This window comes from Manis pentadactyla, chromosome 3 (assembly GCF_030020395.1).
Source record: "Manis pentadactyla isolate mManPen7 chromosome 3, mManPen7.hap1, whole genome shotgun sequence".
NCBI lineage: Eukaryota > Metazoa > Chordata > Mammalia > Pholidota > Manidae > Manis > Manis pentadactyla.
This window is the reverse complement of record NC_080021.1, coordinates 69,830,448-69,851,163: the sequence shown is the minus strand read 5'-3', so window position 1 is coordinate 69,851,163 and position 20,716 is coordinate 69,830,448. Positions and strand designations below refer to the sequence as shown.

At 35.0% G+C, this 20,716-nt stretch overlaps 1 protein-coding gene across 2 annotated transcripts in view; it reads right to left on the bottom strand.

The window, feature by feature from the left end:
• Positions 1–20,716, bottom strand: part of PPP1R42 (protein phosphatase 1 regulatory subunit 42) — a 66,323-nt gene that overhangs the window by 26,206 nt on the left and 19,401 nt on the right. For both annotated transcript variants that reach the window (XM_036886277.2, XM_057498023.1), the window contains exons 4-6: positions 19,752–19,890; positions 17,943–18,059; positions 3,752–3,869 (exon numbers count right to left, since the gene is read on the bottom strand). In XM_036886277.2, the coding sequence (XP_036742172.1) occupies positions 3,752–3,869; positions 17,943–18,059; positions 19,752–19,890 (374 nt within the window). The remainder of the gene's footprint in view (positions 1–3,751; positions 3,870–17,942; positions 18,060–19,751; positions 19,891–20,716) is intronic.

Below are 20,716 nucleotides of genomic sequence, written 5' to 3'. Positions count from 1 at the left end.
TACATGTGTTGAGTTTTTGTTTATTTTTTTCTGATTTCTAAGAGAATATGTGTTTACTATATACAACTGAAACATAATGGAAAAACCATAGAAAGGCTCTGTAATTACCTTTCCTTCCCATCACTGACAAAGATAATCACTGTAAATAATTTGATGTAGGGTTGCCCTTGTAGTGTTGTATGTATATTGTTTTTAGAAAAAAAAATATAGTCAACGAAAATTAAATATTATCTATTCACTTAAATAATGTTATAGTTATTATTCTTAGGAAAAAGCAAAATATATCTTATGTTAAAGTGAATAAGAAGTTTTGTATATTTAATGCAGTATTTTTAAAGTATATACATTAAAAATGCTTGTAATAGCCTAGGATATAGGATAGAATAGGAAAAACCTGCATAGCTGGCTTCTTGGTTCTATGAGGTGAGGTTTCAGCTATCTACACATTTTGTTACTTTAAAAATTTTTTGAAAATTGAGCATCTTAAATTACACAAATAATGTATTTTGTAAGATATTTGGGAAATACAAAAAAATTGTAGAAGAAAAAAATTAACATTGCTTGTATTCTATAACCAGAGACAATCACTGAAATCTCTTACAACAATACATATATGTATGTATTATATAAAATTGTAATTCTCAATTTATAAAGAATTACATCCTACTTTTAAATATTGTATTGTGGGCATTTTATCATGTCTTTCTTTAAACATAATTTTTAAAGGCTGACAGTATTACAGTATATATGAATATACTATAAAATATCAAATGATTCCCTTATTATTGAACATTTTATATTACCTTTTTAATCACATGAGTATAGGTGGTCTTCATTCAATAGAAAGACTTTCTTTTCTGACAAAGTTTGCTATATAGTAGTTTTTAAAATTAAATATATACTCAAAGAAAACAAAATCACTAATTTGAAAAGATATATGCACATCTATGTTTACTGCAGCATTATTTACTATTGTCAATATATGAAAGTGACCCAAGTGTCCATCGATAGGTGAATGGATAATGATGTGGTACATATAGGCAATGGAATATTACTCAACTGTTAAAAAGGAAATCTTGCCATTTGCAACGATGTGGATGGACCTAGAAGTGACCATGGTAAGCGAAATAAGTTGGAGAAGGACAAATACTATATATGATTTTGATTACATGTGGTATCTGAAAAACAAAACAACCAAAAAAGAAATAGACCTGCGAATACTGACAACAGACTATTGGTTACCATTTGGAGTGGGGGGGTGGGTGGATGAAATAGGTGAAGGGGATAAAGAGGTACAAACTTCAAATTATAAAATAAATTAGTCATAGGAATGGAAGTACAGCATAGAGAATATAACCAATAATATTGTAGTATGTTGGTATAGTGGCAGGGAATAACTATACTTACCATGGCAAGCATTTAGTAATGTATATAATTACTGAATGACTATGCTATATATCTGACACAAATATAATATTACATATCAACTGCATTCCAATTTAAAAAATACATTTTCTTTCATCATCCATAGAATGTTTTCCAGTGGAGTCCAGAATGATAAGAAGGATATGGTAAACATTTTTTGGTCATATTCTTGCAGGGAAAATGACAACATCCTAATAAAATATTAATTGTACTACTGGAAGCATTAATATTACCACTTAAATATGTAATCCATAATATTGTTATACCAAGAGTACAAAATAAAGTGGTAAAGCTGGAAATATAAACTAGAACCATAAACTCTAGAAGTAGAATTGTTTCCGTGTCTTATCTCATGTACTTATTTTAATGGAATAAAAGCACTCTCCAAATTATAATATAAGAAACTGGCTAAATGTTTTATCATCAAACAACTTAGTACTTACAACTTCACATTAAAAGTCATTCTTTTATGCTCAAGTTTCCCAACTACTTGTACTTGTTGATCTTTCCAGATCTGTTTTTATTAATAATTGTATAATTTGTTAGTATAATTTTGAATGTATTATGTGTAAATCAACACATTTTAAAAATATTTTAAGATAAGGAATGAAAAATCAGTCTTTTACCATAATATCTTCTTCACTGTGTTAATGTTCCAGAAAGAGCTGAGGAATGACTAGGAGTCTATACCTTAGTAAACCTGATTCTATCTTTTAGCAAATCATCTTTTTTGAGATTATTAGTTGTAGAGGTGACTCTGGAGGGGAAGTCAGGTAATGGATGCAAGAGCAGAGACCTGTGATATTTGTTTTAATGTGTTGCTTTCAATACAGTATTTTCTTCCACTCATGTTAAACAAACCAGACTTGTGAACTGTCATTCTATTTGGTGAGGACTGTGTTACTTATCAAACATAAAATGGTCCCCTCCATCCTCTTTACTGGAGCACATCAAACCACACCCTCAATTAACTTTATGTTATTTAGTTTTACATTTAGTTGAAAAAGAAGGAAATGAAAATAAGACAAGAAAAAGAGAGTTTGTTATATGCACATATGTGTATAGAAAAAATACTAAAAACAAATATACTAAAATGTTAACAGATTTGTGGTGGGATTATGGTATTTTGTATGTTTTCTGAATTTTTACAAGAACTAAGTATTTTATAATCATAAAATGTTTTATTTTACAGAAAAGATTTATTTTACAGAATCTTCTTTATTTGGAAATCAGTATCTTATCTCCACATCTTTTACAGCACCACCTCCAGTATTATATCATGAGAAATGTTTCCAGAAATGGCTCCATTCTTAATCTTCATACATTAATTGTATTTATTCTGCTTCCCAAGGAAAGTAGGCAAGAAGGGAAGAGATGAAAAGTTGGGTAGGGGGAGTGGTACCTAGCAGAATCATCTGTAGAGCTTTTATAAAATATACATGACTGTTCTCCCTGTGTATTTTCTGTTTCCTGCCCATGGCTGGTGGGATGTAGTTGGGCAAGGGGTGATGCTCACATATGTGTTTAAAAAAATTGTCTTGGATTTTTCTGATATGTCCTCTGTCAAATCCCTCCTTCTCCCAAGAGAACCACTGCACTAGCAGTATGATCAATCAAGGTTTACTACAGCTATGAGATTTGTAATGGCTTTACTATACATTCGTTTTTATATCCAAATACAGCATATATCACAGGAGTTCAAATATAGGAAACCCTCTCATGAATCTCCTTTGTGAGAGGGCAGTACTTGTCTCTAATGCTGTCTGTATAACTTGGTCCTTATTGAAGAGCTTTGATACATTACCCCCAGTATAGTGCATATTCAGCAATGTTATTTGTAAGGATCTCATAAAGGGATTCCCATCCTCCTCCTCCCCTTTCAAATGAAAGGAGCTTGTGTATGTTCTTACATTTGGAAAGTGTCAAGCAGTGAAACCTTGATCAATTTTATCTACAGAACCAAGAGCTAAAGGGTCTCTCAGGATCTTCAGAAGATTTGTGGCAATGAAAATCTGGCAAAAGGTCAGCAAGTTCTATGCATTTATAACTAACCATTTTTGTTGGTAGCTGTCACATTTTCTTTTTAAAGGAAGAGTATCTGGTGACTTAATTATTTCTGAACAGAAGATATATTTCATATTTTACTTTTCAATTTTAACCTGCTCTTATTCAAAATATCAAATTTAAATTTGACCATTTTTGTAGGTTCAGATTTCATATTTATATTTCTGAATGCATCCTGATAAATTAACTAAAAAGTTAATTTATCTAAATTAAAAAGCCAGGTCTCTTTCTCTAAGAAAATTACATTAATATAAACACATACCCAGTGATTCAGATACCAGTATCAGTCTGTCTCTGTATTTTGGTTTGAGACAAACAGGATTTCTGTTTAGATCCATTTTCCACAGCTTTATCAACTTGTTCAGTAAAAACTCCAAATCCTATAATTAGAGAAGAAAAAGCAAGACTCAAGTATTTCATAATTATTTGTATTTCTTTCATGTCAGTTAGCTGTTTTTAAAGGTAATTACTTTTTGTGGAGTTTAAGTGCCAGCTACTTAGGAGGTGTACCATAATTTTTTTATATATAAAATAGTTTATACAATAATAGAGGGGGCTAAAGATGAGGCAGAAAGTGAGGTCTTGAGTTGGGAGCCACAGAACCATTCTCTATCACACTCCCTTAAACAGACCTAACCTGCAGCTCAGAAAACACATTTGCCCCTTTGGCCATCCATACTGCGCAAGATACCCTATTCTTAGTGGAGCTCATGGAAATTTACACATTAACGAGTTGAGGAGTTCTGAGTAAGCAGTCTATTGGAATTGGCAACAATATATATTGTTGCTTTTTATTTTATAAAGAATGCATATTCATTTAAAAAATCTATTTAAAAACATCAAAGGGAAAAATATGAGAAAAAATATTACTTGCATGCTTATCATCCAAATATCACCTTAAATATATTGCTATGTATCTTTCTAGTCCTCTTTTTTGAGCATAGGGATTTTTTTTCTAATTGTCATCATACTGAAGGGTACAATTTACAATATGTATACCAATAACATTTGGGTGTTGGGGATTATGCTCCCCAACTTCAAGCTCTACTACAAAGCCAAAGTAATCAAGGTGATTTGGTACTGGCACAAGAACAGACCCACAGACCAATGGAACAGACTAGAGAGCCCAGATGTAAACCCAAGCATATATGGTCAATTAGTATATGATAAAGGAGCCATGGACATACAATGGAGGAACGACAGCCTCTTCAACAACTGGTGTTGGCAAAACTGGACAGCTACATGCAAGAGAATGAAACTGAATTATTGTCTAACCCCATACACAAAAGTAAACTCAAAATGGATCAAAGACCTGAATGTAAGTTATAAAACCATAAAACTCTTAGAAGAAAACATAGGCAAAAATCTCTTGAATATAAACATCAGCAACTTTTTCCTGAATGCATCTCCTCAGGCAAGGGAAACAAATCAGAAATGAACAAATGGGACTACATCAAACTAAAAAGCTTCTGTACAGCAAAGGACACCATTAGCGGAACAAAAAGACATCCTACAGTATGGGAGAATATATTCATAAATGACTTATTCAACAAGGGGTTAACATCCAAAATGTATAATAACTCACCTACCTCAACACCCAAAAAGTAAATAACCCAATTAAAAAATGGGCAGAGGATATGAACAGACAGTTCTGCAAAGAAGAAATTCAAATGGCCAGCAGACACATGAAAAGATGCTCCACATTGCTGATTATCAGGGAAATGCAAATTAAAACCACAATGAGATATCACCTCACACCAGTTAGGATGGCCAACATAGAAAAGACTGGGAACAACAAATGCTGGTAAGGATGCAGACAAAGAACCCTCCTACACTGTTAGTTCGAATGTAAACTAGTTCAACCATTATGGAAAGCAATATGGACGTTCCTCAAAAAACTAAAAATAGAAAAACCACTTGACCCAGGAATTCCACTCCTAGGAATTTACCCAAAGAAAACAAGTTCTCAGATTCAAAAAGACAAATGCACCCCTATGTTTATTGCAGCACTATTTACAATAGCCAAAATATGGAAGCAACCTAAGTGTCCATCAGTAGATGAATGGATAAAGAAGAGGTGGTACATATACACAATGGAATACTATTCAGTCATAAGAAAGAAACAAATTCTACCATTTGCAACAACATGAATGGAACTAGAGGGTATTATGCTTAGTGAAATTAGTCAGGCAGAGAAAGATAAATGCCAAATGATTTCTTTCATTTGTGGAATATAACAATGAAGCAAAACTGCAGGAGCAAAACAGCTGTGGACTCACAGACTCCAAGAAGGGAGTAGCAGTTACTAAAGGAGAGGGGTGGGAGAAGGTGGGTGGGGAGGGAGGGAGACGACTGAGAGGTATTATGATTAGTACATGTGGTAGGGGGATTATGGGAAAGACAGTGTAGCACCGAGAAGATAAGTAGTGACTCTGTGGCATCTTACTGCACTGATGGACAGTGACTGCAGTGGGGTATGGGGGTTGCTCAATAATATGGGTGAATGTAGTAACCACATTGTTTTTCATGTGAAACCTTCATAAGACTGTATGTCAATTATACCTTAATAAAATAAGTAACATTTGGGTGTTTTTATAGCTTGCAAGAAAATCAGCTAATTGTTATTTCAAGGAATACTTAAGTTATTTCATGGTCTACAATCCAAATGAATGTGATAAAAGCAGATTAATGTCATTAAGAACCAGCTCTCTCAACTTGCCCTCTTTACCACTTTTTCCATATATGGGTTTCTTTTTCCATCCAATGTAATTATCTCTTTCTGCAATGCCCCATCTTTCTCTCATTCATTCCTTGCTTACTATCCTTCCTTGTTTATATATATATATATTTGTTTGTTTGTTTGTTTTAGCTACTATTTAATGGAAGTGAAATATAATATTTCTTATATATGCCCCAAAGTTCTGTTTATTTTAAAGATCAGTTAAATTTAAGCTGTAATGAATTACTCAAAACAACTAATGCAAAAACCATTTTTCTATTCTATAGCCTTCAATTGATTTTTAAAAAGTCAATGGCCACAGGAAAAAAAAGAAGGAAAAATATCTCTAATATGCAAAACATTCTTTTAAAGCAAATGTTTTGCTGCTAGTGATAAATGCTGATAACAACTAATTCTGAGGAGAGCTTTGTAGTTTTCGGAGCACGGCCCTGCATGTAGATCTTGTACATCCCCACGGGGAGTGCTGTTCTTTAGAATGCGTAGGTGAGGATTACAAAGTTAATGAAAATCCAGAGGATAGCATCAGGCAAGCACCTATGATTCTTCCATTTGTTTTCCTCAAGCCAAGACCAGAATTATTATAGGGCATAAGGGAAAATGGGACATATAGATTATAAATGAATTCATACATCTTCTTAATTACAAAGCTGAAATTAACTGACAATACATTGCTTGGTACTTTTATTCCCCATATCATTTCCTCACCTTCAAAGCTTTTGATACCTTTCAGCCTTGTACATCTATTGAAACGATTTGTACCTTCCATCTTATACTTTGCTTAATTCATGTTTTTTGTTGCTTAGATATTCTGTTTGCCCATTTTGGGGAAAGCTTCTTATAATAAGACTGCATTTAGTCTTTAAATTATAGAAAATCTTTTTTATTATGAAGCTTTGACAGCAGTTCCCTTCAACATATTAAAAATCCTCACAAAACTCTGTCATATCACAGAGGTCACAAATTTGGAACATCTTGCTAAGTGCCTCTGTCTAAATGAAGAAATGCTGCTATCTTTGGGGAATAATTATAAGGACAGCTGGGTGTCTAGGACTTGCTGCAGAGCACCTGGTAGGTGTCTGAATATTCTTGAGATCAATGTCTTCTTATGCAAAGTGGAAAATATTTCAATTCCGCCTACTTTATTATTGAACAAAATACTTATTGAGTCATGGGCTAAGTTCTATGCTAGACTCTGAGGTATACAAATAAATAATTTATGTGAAAAATAAAAGTAATTGTTTTAAAAAAATATGGACAACCCCAAACTTCCTGGCGCTGCTGCTTATTGCTTGATCTTAGGCCAGTCTGTGTCCTTATTTATAAAGTGAGGATAATTAGAATTAGTTGCCATGCATATAAGGTGCCTGGAACAAATGTGTTAACTATCTGCCTCTTTGCCTGCCTTGCCACTCCTCAACTAATTCTCTTTCTCTTAATTTTGGTCAACAGAGAGCAAAAAATGTTGTAAGAAATAAGCTTCTGACTCACTAACAAGTAGTAGACTTCTTATAAGAAAGTTCTCTTCAAAAGTTATAATTTTATCATCAGTCCTAGGCCCTGGATTTTGCCCCCTCCACAGCATTTGATATAGCCATAATTATCTTACTTTATGTGAGAGTTTCACTCTATTTCTCTTAGTCTAAAGACCTCTAAGGAAGGAATTGTGCATTGCATTATGTACAATGTTGAACATAATGCCCATCATCCAAAAGTTAACTAATAATAACAATAAGATAACTTTAAATTTATATAGATAAAGAGAGTCCTATAGAGTTTTGTTAATTGTTCCTCACTTGATAAATGACCCTGGACATACTCCCACCAGTGTATGTTTATTTAAGACTAAACTATGCCTGCACTGAAATATGATTACCCTTTGGATACGCTCTGGTTGTTCATTGCCTTCCTGTCTTTAATAAAATGCTTTCACTTTCCTGCCCTTCAATAAGTTACTAAAGGGAGCAGACACTTTTCTGGACAGTCTCTGTTTGATAAATGATCATGTCATGCTATCACTTAAAGGAGTGCTGTGAAATACTGGGGAGCCAGTTCTATTTCCCATGCAGGGCTGGTGCCTAAGCTCTAGATAGGCCCCTGCAGCACCGGCAATGCTCGCTCTACAATTAATGATGGGCACTGATGAACCTGTATTTGACCAGCATGCTCCAATCTTTATCGGAAATGTCTGGCCCAACTGTTCTAACTAAATTTAAAGACAGCCATTTGTCATCCCCCTGACTGCCTGTCATCATCTGCCTGGAAAAATCTATAATTTTTGGCTTGTTCCTGACTAAACTGTGGAGCGAATAAATTTATCTTTGGGTTACTGTGCTTGTCAGGATCAATATTGAGCAGAGGTTGAATAAATTAGAAACTGGAAAAACATGACAGGCCATAGAGGTTTGTTCGTTTGTGCCTTATAAATCAAATATTTAGTTTATATAAGAGGCAAGTATGTCAAATTTTTGATTTCCTCTATTCATTCTGAAGATACTTTACTTCATGATAAATGGTCATCAGAAAACCAATGGAGTAAATCACTAATATATCTGACTGTGAGATAAACTTTTCAGATCATTATATTGATATACCAAGCTTTGTAGACATTAAAACTGTAGGTAAAGATTAACATTGTTTTGTTCCTTCAAGTTTTTGTACATTCTTGCAACTATGATATTTATTTGATTTAAAAGTGTCAGCAAGCAATGTTGTTTCTAGTGAAGTGTATGGCTCATCAAGCTATGTGCAAAAATGCAAAAGTTTTATAGTAAATGGTTATTTAAGTATTTGATATTCTAATACATTGATACATACCTATTTAAAGGATTTATAGAAAAAAATGCAAAGAAATGTTAACCAAAAGCAAATGTCATTTAAACTAGAGCCATGTGAGTTAAAGTTTTTAAACTACGGAGTGTTGTTTGATCTACAATCTCTCTTCTCCTCCTCAGTGGTTGACTTTGCCATGAATTTTAATGGGGAGAACTGGGTCAGCACCCACAGAATTTTCTCAGTTGTCTATCATTATACTTTCTCTTCCATTCCTCTTTCCCATTTTTCTCAACAACGAGTCCCATTTCTTTTCCCAGATTAATCAATTCTTTTGATTCTCCCTTCTCAGAGTCCTCCTCGTCTTGGGATCTTCTTTAGCTCTTGCATTTCCATTTCCAGTCTCTCCTCCTCTGGCTTTTATCCTGTCTCCCTACCATCAGCACACTTCTTGAAAGAGTAGTCCACACCAGTGCTTCACAGACTTTTATGTGCTTAGGAATTATGTAGGGATTTTACGATGGCTTTGATTTTTTAGGTCTAGGGAAGCAGCTGAGATTCTGAATTTATGATGTTGATACTTCTGATCCTCGCACCACATTTGGAGTTAAAGGGTCTGGAGCACTGCCTCTACTTCAATCACTGAGCATTCCTGTAACCTGGTGCTTCTGAATAGGCACTGCTAACCTTATCACCGAGCTGTCCATTGCCAATCTTGGATTTTCTCAGTCTCAGTTCTTTGGAGCATCTAACCCTATTGACTGTTCCCTTGATGGCTTTGTGATTCCATATTCTTGCAGGCTCCCTGGATCTTGCATGGATCTCTAACCCCACAAGTAACAAATCTCTGACTGTAGAAATCCCCAATGTATAAACAGGCAGTTTTCTAAAAGCTGCGTTTGAGAACTGAGAACACATCTCATAATGAACACAACTATTATACCTGGTGGACTGTTGCCCGAGTTAGTCCATAAAAACAACCGATTTAATGAGAAAAAGCTCAAAGTGTATCTGTGAGGTGGTCATGTTATAACACCTCCCAATAATGCATCACCATGTTTCCCAAGTACTGCAGCTCCCTCTGGGATCAGGAGCAGGTATCCCTGTGGCAGACCATCAGGTATTAATTTACTTGTTTTCTTTTTTATAATCTACCTTTATCCCTTTCAAATAGCATTTGTTTTCCTTCCCTGGACCACAACATGATGTAAAATCATAGTTAGAAAAATGTTTTTCTGTAACCCACCAACTCCATTTATATGCAGACCTTGTAGAAAAAGAATGGTTATGTTGATGAAAATAGTAAAACATCTATTACACCAAGGAAGGAGGGGTCATCTATATGTAAGCAGAAGAACCTGATTTTTCTGGGAAGCAATATTGAGCATTTCATCATACTCTCTTCTCCCATATCTAGGCATTCTCATCATGATGGCAGTTGTGGTGACCACTTAACCAATACACTGAAGACTCCCACATTCTTCTGTCTACTGAGCTCTGGCTTCATATATCCAATTGTCTACTTAATATTTTCTCTGGAACATTTCAAAGGCAACTCAAACGCTATATGATCAAAACTCATGATCTTACTTTCCCCCAAACCTGATTCTTGAATTCCCTATATTCCAATGTGCAAGGCAGAAGCCAAGAACCATTCTTGACCTCTTTCTTTCTTCCACACTCCCTATATCCAACTCATTACCAAGTCCTGTCCACTTTACTTCCTTAACAGCTCTATGGTTTATTCACTCCATTTCCACCCCAGTCCTATTCAAGTTTTCACCATCTTTCACTTACTAGCTTGGCCTCTTCCAATCTGTTATTCACACTGTAGCCATTCTGATCTTTACAAAATGCAAATCTATAGTTACTTGACTCCCCATTGTTCTTAGTATAAAAACAAAACTCTGTCATGACTTATGTGTCCCATCTATCCACCAGCTTCTACTTGCACTATGCTCCACCTTCCCTCTCTCTTTCCTGTCCCTCATCTTTTTTTATTATTATTTTTATTTTTTATTAAGGTGTCATTGATATGCAATCTTACGAAGGTTTCACATGAACAGCGTTGTGGTTACTACATTCACCCATATTATCAAGCTCCCCCCACTCCCCATTGCAGTCACTGTGTATCAGCATAGTCAGATGCTATAGAGTCACTGCTTGTCTTCTCTGTGCTATACTGCCTTCCCCATGACCCCTACTACATTATGTGTGCTAATCATAATGCCCCTTAATCCCCTTCTCCCTCCTTCCTCTACCACCCTTCCCACCTCCTTCCCTTTGGTAACTGCTAGTCCCTTATTGGAGTCTGTGAGTCTGCTGATGTTTTGTTCCTTCAGTTTTGTTTCGTTGTTTTACTCCACAAATGAGGGAAATCATTTGGTACTTGTCCTTCTCCACCTGGCTTATTTCACTGAGCATAATACCCTCTAGCTGCATCCATGTTGTTGCAAATGGTAGGATTTGTTTTCTTCTTATGGCTAAATAATATTCCATTGTGTATATGCATCACATTTTCTTTATTCATTCATTTACTGATGAACACTTAGGTTGCTTCCATATCTTGGCTATTGTAAATAGTGCTGTGATAAACATAGGGGTGCATATGTCTTTTTCAAACTGGGCTCCTGCATTCTTAGGGTAAATTCCTAGGAGTGGAATTCCTGGGTCAAATGGTATTTGTACTTTTAGTTTTTTGAGCAACTTCCATACTGCTTTCCACAATGGTTGAACTAGTTTACATTCCCACCAACAGTGCAGGAGGGTTCCCCTGTCCCTCATCTTTATCTTGCACTCACCTGTCCCAGGGCCTTGCACTTGCTATTCTCTTTACCTGGTAAGCTCTCCTACTCTCTCACAGCTCAGTCCAGCAATCCCTTCCTATAGGAAGCCTTCACTGAGCTAATCTCTGCTATAAACTCTCAGATCCACATACTTCTCCTTTGTAGTACTTGCCATAGGTGCAATTTTATATTTGTGTTTGGACGATTGTGTACCTAATGTTTCTCTTCCCCTCAATGCTGACAGCTCTTTAAGGCCAGGGACCATATCTGTTTTTGCTTGATATTGTCTCTCCCATTGTCTAGCAAGTGCTGCCACATGGTAGGTGCTTGGAATGGATAGATAAGAAGAAACCAATGAATGCATGCATCCGAGATTAGAAGCAGGACAGGAATTATAAAGGAGAAATTATATGGAACTGTTTCGAAAGATTTGCTGATTAGAGGCACCTCAGACATGGAAGGAGAAAGGAACGGCAGGATTTATCTTTTCTTCTGTTTCCTCCTCTACTCATCTGCTACCTCACCTTCACCCTTTCCTGCTCCAAGTCTGCCCTGGACCAGTTTTGGACTAGGGAATAAGAGAGATGAAGGCAGGTATAGCATACAGAATATAGCCAAATGATTCTGTAACATCTTCCTATGTTGACAGATAGTAGTCACACTACTTGGGGTAAGGATTTAAGATTATGGGTAACTCTTGAACCACTGTGTTGTATACTTGAAACCAATGTAAGATTGTATATCAGTACTTCAGTTTAAAAAAAAGAGACATGAAGGCAGGATGATAGGATGTTGCAGGAAGGAGTCCTTGGCAGCTATGGGTCTGTAGAAGTGAAAGGAAAGGGAATTAAATCCCAAACATCAGGAAGGACGGAAGCCACGTGGACACCCAGATCTTCCATGTCAATATCTACATTTCTTCCTCTAATGTAGCCCTTTCTCCTGTGGCTCTAGGACCCTTAGTAGACTATGGGCATTTTCTGAGAATGTCTGTATTTCCCAATGTCTAGCAAGGGACATTCCTTTTCTTATTCCTTTCACAGAGCTGCGGGATTCCAGTTGCTATGATAGTACTTTTCTTTGTTATATATGTTCCTTTTTATTTTTCTTAAACATCTTTCTCACAGCTCAAACCTTGATTGGAGAGTCTTTATTGGATGGTTCAAGGTTACTTAACCATCCTAAAAGACCATATTTTTTTCATATTTTAAATTATTTCATGTATTTTCTATAGGTGCATTTGAGTTACCTATGGATGTCCATACAAAAGCAGCTGTTCTGAATGCTAAAGACCTTGGTAATTAGAGTAGCTTTATTAGGATTCTCTAATGATTTCCACTTCTTTTTCTCCAGGGCAAAAAGCTGTCTGTTGCTGAAGACTCTTAGGATGGATGTCAGCAACCGTGTGCATGGCATGTTGAGCTTTCTCTCCCATGGCACATGGTTTGATATCGGCAGCTTTTGGGCAACTTTGATCAATGAGCATAAAGAATAGAAAAAATAAAGCCCCAAAATGGAGACACTAATCCCCAAAACATGTACTGAGAAACAAGTTAACATTCTGATGCTAAACTTCGACATAACCTTTGACTAAGTGTTCAGAGGATATCGTGGACCCCAAAAGCACTTTTCAAATGAATCCCAGGGAACTCTGTATTCAGACTTCCAGGGAGCTGTGTCTAGGTATTTTTAATTGCTTATGTCTTCCTACTGGAAGTAAAAGAACTTGTGACTTCATTCATTCTCCTCTTTGGATATCTTCTCTCTATGGAAAAGAAAAGCAACTTTTGGCATATCCCAGCCTCTGGGACTTGTTGAATAGTTTGCATTCTTTCCTTAGATAGTTGAATATTTTTTATTGTTCCTATATTCATTAATTCTATAAACATATAGTAGGTGCCCACTGTGTGCCAGGCACTGGCCTGACCTCCAGGGAATCTTGAAATCAACAATTCCTTGCTTTTAAAAGCTCTCAGTCTAATGGGGGATATGGTTATATATGATAACATATTAGCCAGTTGTTCTGTACCAACAATTCATTCTTTTTAAAAATCAAAGCAACGTAATCAACATAGTTTAAAAGAAATAAGACCGTAAAGTTTATAACATAACTTAAAAAGTACATGAGGGCTTTTGCAAAACCACTTTCAACTTTTCAGCTGTTTTGACACACACTTGCCTCCAAATTGCTGAATAACAACTGATAGTTATTGATTTTTAAATCTTAGATATTTATTTACTGAATTCCTGCTATGGAAGATGATATAGTTCTCCTAAGTACCACTCTAACTCCTACTACACTTTCCTTCCCTCATTCTGTCAATGGAGCTGTTTGGTTTCTAAAAAGAACCAAAATTAACCTAAAATTGTTAATATTGACTATATTTTTAAGCTCACTTATATATATATCCTTCAAAGCTAAGTCACATAATGCACTGATTGCTTATTTTCCCTAGAATTCAAAATTGGTTATTGTTTATTTCCCTAGTTTTTATGTATTTATCACTAATTCTGCCTGCCACAACCTGGGCTGGTAGATAGTATTCTAGCACTTCCCTTCATTTCAAATTCCCTCCAAATTCATTTGGGGAATATCCTTACTGCATGTCTCCCCAGTTCCTTGCTTTCTCTTTGTTTCGGTGAACACATTTTCTAAGAGTTACCTGAGAAAGGGCATGTGGGAAGTAAATATTTTTTGAGAGCTTGCATGTTCAGTGTCTTATACTTCATAATTGTTCAAAATATTGACTGAGTATATAATTAAAGATTGAGATTATTTTTACCTCAAAACTTTGAAGACATTATTCTAAAGTCTTCCACATTTTAAAGTCTGATAATTCTGATTCCATTTTGGGTTTTTTTGGTTTTCTGTTTAACACTGTTTAAATTATTTTTTTATATTAAGATCCATTTAATAAAATATACAAATCTTAGTGCACAGCTTGATAAATTTTGAGATGTGTGTACATTCATGTAACCATCACACAGATGAAGATATCAAACATTCTCACTAATTTTTCCCTTTACCTATTTCACCCATCCCCCACCCCCACTCCTTTGGCAACCACCAATCTGTTCTATGCCTATGAGTCTATTTATTTATTTATGTTTTGTTTGCTTTTGGTTCTACATATAAGTGAAATTATATGGTATTTGTCTTTCTCTGTATGATTTATTTCACTTAGCATAATACATAGTACACTCTAGGTCCATCCATGTTACAAATGGTAAGATTTCATCCTTTTTATGACTGAGTAATATTCTATTTTATATATGTACATCTTTTTTATCCATTTATCTACCAATGGACCCAGGTTGCTTCCATATCTTGGCTATTGTAAATAATGCTGTGATAAACATAAGAGTGCATATATCTTTTGGAATTATTGATTCTTTTCTTGGGGTAGATTCCCAGAAGTGAAATTATTGGGTTGTGTGGTATTTCTATTTATAGTTCTTTTGAGAAACCACCATACTGCTTTCCATAGTGGCTGCACCAGTTTACATTCCCACTAATAGTAAATGAGGGTTCCCTTTTTTCCACATCCTTCCCAACACTTGTTGTTTCTTGTGATTTTGATACTAGGTATTATGACTGGTATAAGGTGCTATCTAATTGTGGTTTTGATTTGCATTTCCCTGATGATTACTGATGTTAAGCATCTTTAAATGTGCCTGTTGGCCATCTGTATGTTTTCTTTGGGAAATGTTTATTCAGGTCCTCTGCCCATTCTTTAATAGGTTTATTTATTTTTTGGTGTTGAATTGTATGAGTTCTTTATATATTTGGAATATTAGCCCCTTATTGGATATATTATTTGCAAGTATGTTCCCCCATACAGTAGGTTGCCTTTTTGTTTAAATGGCCCTTCACTGTGCAAAAGATTTTTAGTTTAATATAGTCCCATTTATTCATTTTTGCTTTTGTTTCCCTTGCCTGGGGAGACATATCCAGAAAAAGAATTACTAATGCCAATATTTGACAGTTTCTACCTATGTTTTCTTCTAAGAGTTTTATTGTTTCTGGTCTTATATTTAGGTCCTTGATCATTTCAAGTTTATTGTATGTATGGTGTAAAACAGTGCTTCAGCTTCATTCTTTTGCATGTAGCTGTCCAGTTGGCATGTAGCTTGTCCACCATATATTGAAGAGACTGAAGAGACTGTCCTTTGCATATTCTTGCCATCCTGTCATCTATCAACTGACCATAAAAGTGTGGGTTTATTTCTGGACTCTCAATCTATTCTATTGATCTATGTATCTATTTTTGTGCCAGTACCATACTATTTTGATTACTGTAGCTTTGTAGTAATTTTAAATCAAGGAACATGATATCCCTAATCTTGTTCTTTCTCAAGATTTGGCTACTTGGGGTCTTTTGTAGTGCTATACAAATTTTAGGATTATTTGTTCTGGTTCTGTGAAAAATGCATTAGTATGTTAATAGGAATTGTACTGAATAAAGTCAAACTCATGACCATGGCCTAAAAGAGCCTTTATGATCTGGCCCCTATACCTTCCTTTCTAATCTTATTTTGTATTGTTGCCTCTTCAGTTATTCAATAATTATTTATTGAGCACCTACAGTGTGTCAGAAACTGAGCTAAGTACTGGGGTCCTATCACAGTGAACTGGCTCCTTTTTCATTCCTAGGACACTAAGCTCTCTTTGGCCTCAGAATCTTCGCAATCTGCTTTTCCCTGTGACCTGCATTTTCCTTCCCTAGCTCTTTGTACAGATTTCTTTTTTATTATCCTTCAGATCTCAGCATAAATGTCATTTCCTCAGAGACCTTTTTTGATAACCTGATCTAAAATATCCACTGAGCTCTTTTCCATTATGTCATCTTATTTAACTACTTCATAGCACTTTTCACAGTCTTCTCTGCTTGTTTTCTGACTATTCCCTTCCCTGTGTCACTGTAATGTAAGCTCTTTGTGGGTAAAGATGCTGTCTGTCTTATTTATCATGGTACCCTCAGTGCCTAGAAAATGTTTCTCCAAGGGCCTGTAACAGTGGCTGGCACACATATACTAAGTAAATATTTCTGAATAGATCAACTTGGTGGGGAGGTTCAGGAAAAGCTACACAGATGAGGTGACATCAAGTTCACTTTTAAATAATAAGGGTTATTTAGACATTGATCATTAGACTAAACAATCAACAGTAATGAAGGCATTTTATTCAGGATACACGTTTATCCTGGTGTATTATTTACATGGCCTACAATTAATCTTTGTAGGCAAAAATAGTCTGGTCATAATGTCATTCAGAAAAACTTCCTTTGGGATGATTTGGAGGCTAGGATTTTTGTTCTGTCATCAAATTCTCCTTTTATGTCCAGAGTGTAAAGTGTAACAGAATAAGACTTCAGATGTAATGACAATAACTGCAATGAATCTTAGTAATTATGATAATTAACAGTTAGCCAGATCTTTCAAGATATAGTCACCACTCATTACGGAACATTTTATTGCCAAAAATTGTGTGCAGAATCTGGACTTACAAAAACATTTAGGAAAATTACTTATCTTGCACTTAAGATTGATGCCAGTTTGGGAGACTGGAATTCTCCACCATTTTCTCTCCAAGAAACGTGAGTTTGTGTGACTGGCTACTTTGTTTCCATTTCCCATGGGGTGAATGCATTATTCACAGAAACTCATTGGCATATTTGAATGAATGAACAATTGAACGAATATGATATGATATGACATAACATACATAACTGTAGCTAGTGCAAATTAGAACAGTTCAAGATACAGATACCAAGGAAGAGCAGCCAAGAGAGAGTTCATATCCAGTCACAGTTACTAGAAAGCCATTCATTGGGAGATCACAGTTAAGGGGCAAGAAACCTAGTTTTAGAGGGAAACATTTGATGGAAAAATAATACAGACAGGAAAGGTATACAGTTCCTTCTTAGGGAACTTTTTTCTGTTGGTGTGGGATGGAGGCATTGGGTAAGGAAGAGAAAACTAGGTAAGAGGGCAGAATTATGCAAATAAATGTATTCAGAAGTAGAGATACATTATTTTTTTAGAACAAATCCAGAATAGCTTTAAAAATATTACATTTTATAGATATCTGCAAAAGTAAGTACATTTTTTATCACAATTCATGTAAATATTTTTGTATTAGTTTTTCTTTACATTACCTTCACATGCAGAAGTTGGTTGTCAACTGCTATAAGCTGATGAAGATTCCCCAGTATTTCTAAGTCTCTTATGTCATCAATATTATTATTGCTGATATTCAATATGGAGAGGGATTTCTGTAAGAAAAATAACCGAATTAGCATTGGTAAAATAGTCTAATTAAATACTATATATAGGAACCAGAAATCCTAATCCGTGAAAAATTTAAGGTTTATCAGTTCAGGCTGTTTTGCTCTTTAGGTATGAAAATAAAAGCTATGCAGATTTTGTTTCAATGCCATATTTTTTTCAGATTGAACTTTTAGAACCATGGTAATTATAACACAATTTTGTCTAAATTTCTTTATAAGTCCAATTTTCCTCTTCCAGAATATAAGAGAAAAAAGAAGCCAAGAATCAAGACACAAAGAAAGAAGATGCCCCAATAAATGCTAACACAATGTAGAAAAAAAATGCTTATTTCAGTTTAAGCAAATTATCATTTTGAGTTTAATTTCACCAAGATTTGTACTTACATAGGAGGAAATAATTTTTGTCTTTGCTTTTTAAAATAAGCAACATCACCAAGAATGAAAAAATATCTGGTTTTTATCTCTCTCTATAGTTTTCACAGTCCATATGTTCAGAAGCCACTTAAAATATTAGCTAATTAACAAGAAATTCAACATCAGTTGTTAATGAGGACATAAATATGTAATAAAGCAACATTAAATCTAAACTATCTTAAAATCTAAGGCCAAGGAATCTCTACCAAGATGGAGTCTACCCACTGAGGTGTCTACACAGCCAACTTTCAGAGAAGATACTTCCTGATACTTTTTAAGACTTGAAATACAGCTTAAAAAATTACACCTTATTTTTAGAATTACGGAATCTGCTCAAATCTCTGCAAATATTGAGCAAACAAAAATGTTTTCAATGGTGTTTTTTAATAAAACCAGCCATCCCCACAGTGGGGTCAGTCTACTTAGATCAGTTGAGGTTGAGCTGAGACACAGTTGATTATATGGAAAGGATAGAAGGAGTAGGATAGAAATCATGATCATTTTTCTCTTCCAATTTAAAGCACTTTAAAGGTTCAAAAACTTTCTACTGCCTTCTGTTTCTGGGCTCTCTAAAATAAAACCAACAAAATCTGTAAAAAAAACAACCATGTTCCTTTTTCGTCTCTTGCCCTAGAAGTGAAGGTAGCATATTCTTACAGATCCCATTTTAAGGATTAGTAAAGGCTTCTGTGGCGCCCTCTGGCTTCTCAACTCATTGTGACACTTCCATGGGATGTCAGGTGACAGGTGGAGCATAATATCTGGTGCTAGATCTACCTGTTTCTGATGAGGCAGAGCTCTGTATACGGCAATCCACAGTCAAATCAGAATCCAGCAAGAAAATGACTTATATTGCAGTGATGCTCTAGGTTGTTTAAAATTTGCCAAATCTTTATTCCTCTTTCCTTAGGCTTTTCCCTTATATTTAAAATTTTAAGTCATGATAATAGCCAAGGTTAAAATTATTAATGAATTAGCACCTGTACTAGAAGTTTGGCCTTTACATAACCTTTCCACATCCTTCTTTTGATCCTTCCAGTTACCCTAGAGGCAGACATTATTACCCCACTCTACAGCCACTTAGTCTCTGAGAAATCATATTGGAAAAATTAGTTTTAGCCCCCAAATAAATTCTCAACTGGACCTACAGATATACAGAATATGTACAATGTCCAAATATACCATCATTGCCTTCCTGTTTTATTATAACTGTTAATCACTATATTCTTTGCAGAATTCTTAAATTTCTTAAATGTGGCCTACTGCGATAGAATGAAGAGTTCTTGGATCAAACAGAAGCTTTTCTCCAAGGGGAAGCCTCTGACTCTCAACATGAAGCTCTCTTAGTACTTCCAATCCTTCTAAACCTTCTATCACAGCAATGTAATTGCCTCCTAGATATCTGAAAAATATAAAGCATAATTTTAAACAGACATTCTGAGAACATCATAGTCTGTAACATGATAAAAACATAGCAAAATCATTGAATTGTGTGGAAATTATATATGCAGAATGTTCTTTCATATTGAACTAATGAAAGGTTTATATATATGATTCTTATACTTAATTTAGCCTAAGGAATAAATTTATTGTTTTTAAAGTGAGAGAATTGGAATAGTGCTTATTAAATTATCTGCCAGTGCTCCTCTTCTGTTAGGATGCAGAAGAATTGTAGGTTTAAAAATGAAGATTTCTGAGGCTGACCCCCAGAGATTCTGATTTGGCTATCGAGGCTGGAACCCAGCAGTCTGCATTTTTAATAAGCATTTTCCACTCTACTTTCTTCTTCCCATTCTGAAGCTCTTGGTCCACTTTTTGAGAAGCACTGATTGTTCTCCCAATCTGAGGAAATTGAATCCATCAGTTTTCATTGTTTAAAATCATTACAGTCAGTAAATAACATTTTACAATCAAATCCACATCAACATTAGCCATTCTGTGACCCAGCCCTTTTGAGATGTATGATTCTGAAAGGCACAGAACTCATTTGGGTTCTATGGAAACTTTTTTCACCAGTTGAACCTACTTAAGGATGCTTAGGTATCCCTTAAAGACAACTCACCTTCCTGCAAAGAAAAGTGTATTAGGCTTAGTAAAACACAAATTGTAAAGTATTATATGTGAAAAAATTTATTTTGTACTAATGATATTACAAGAGAATAAAAACTGAGGCCTGTTTCACAAAACTGCAGATAATGGGAAGGCCTGCATGCAAAAATATTACTGTA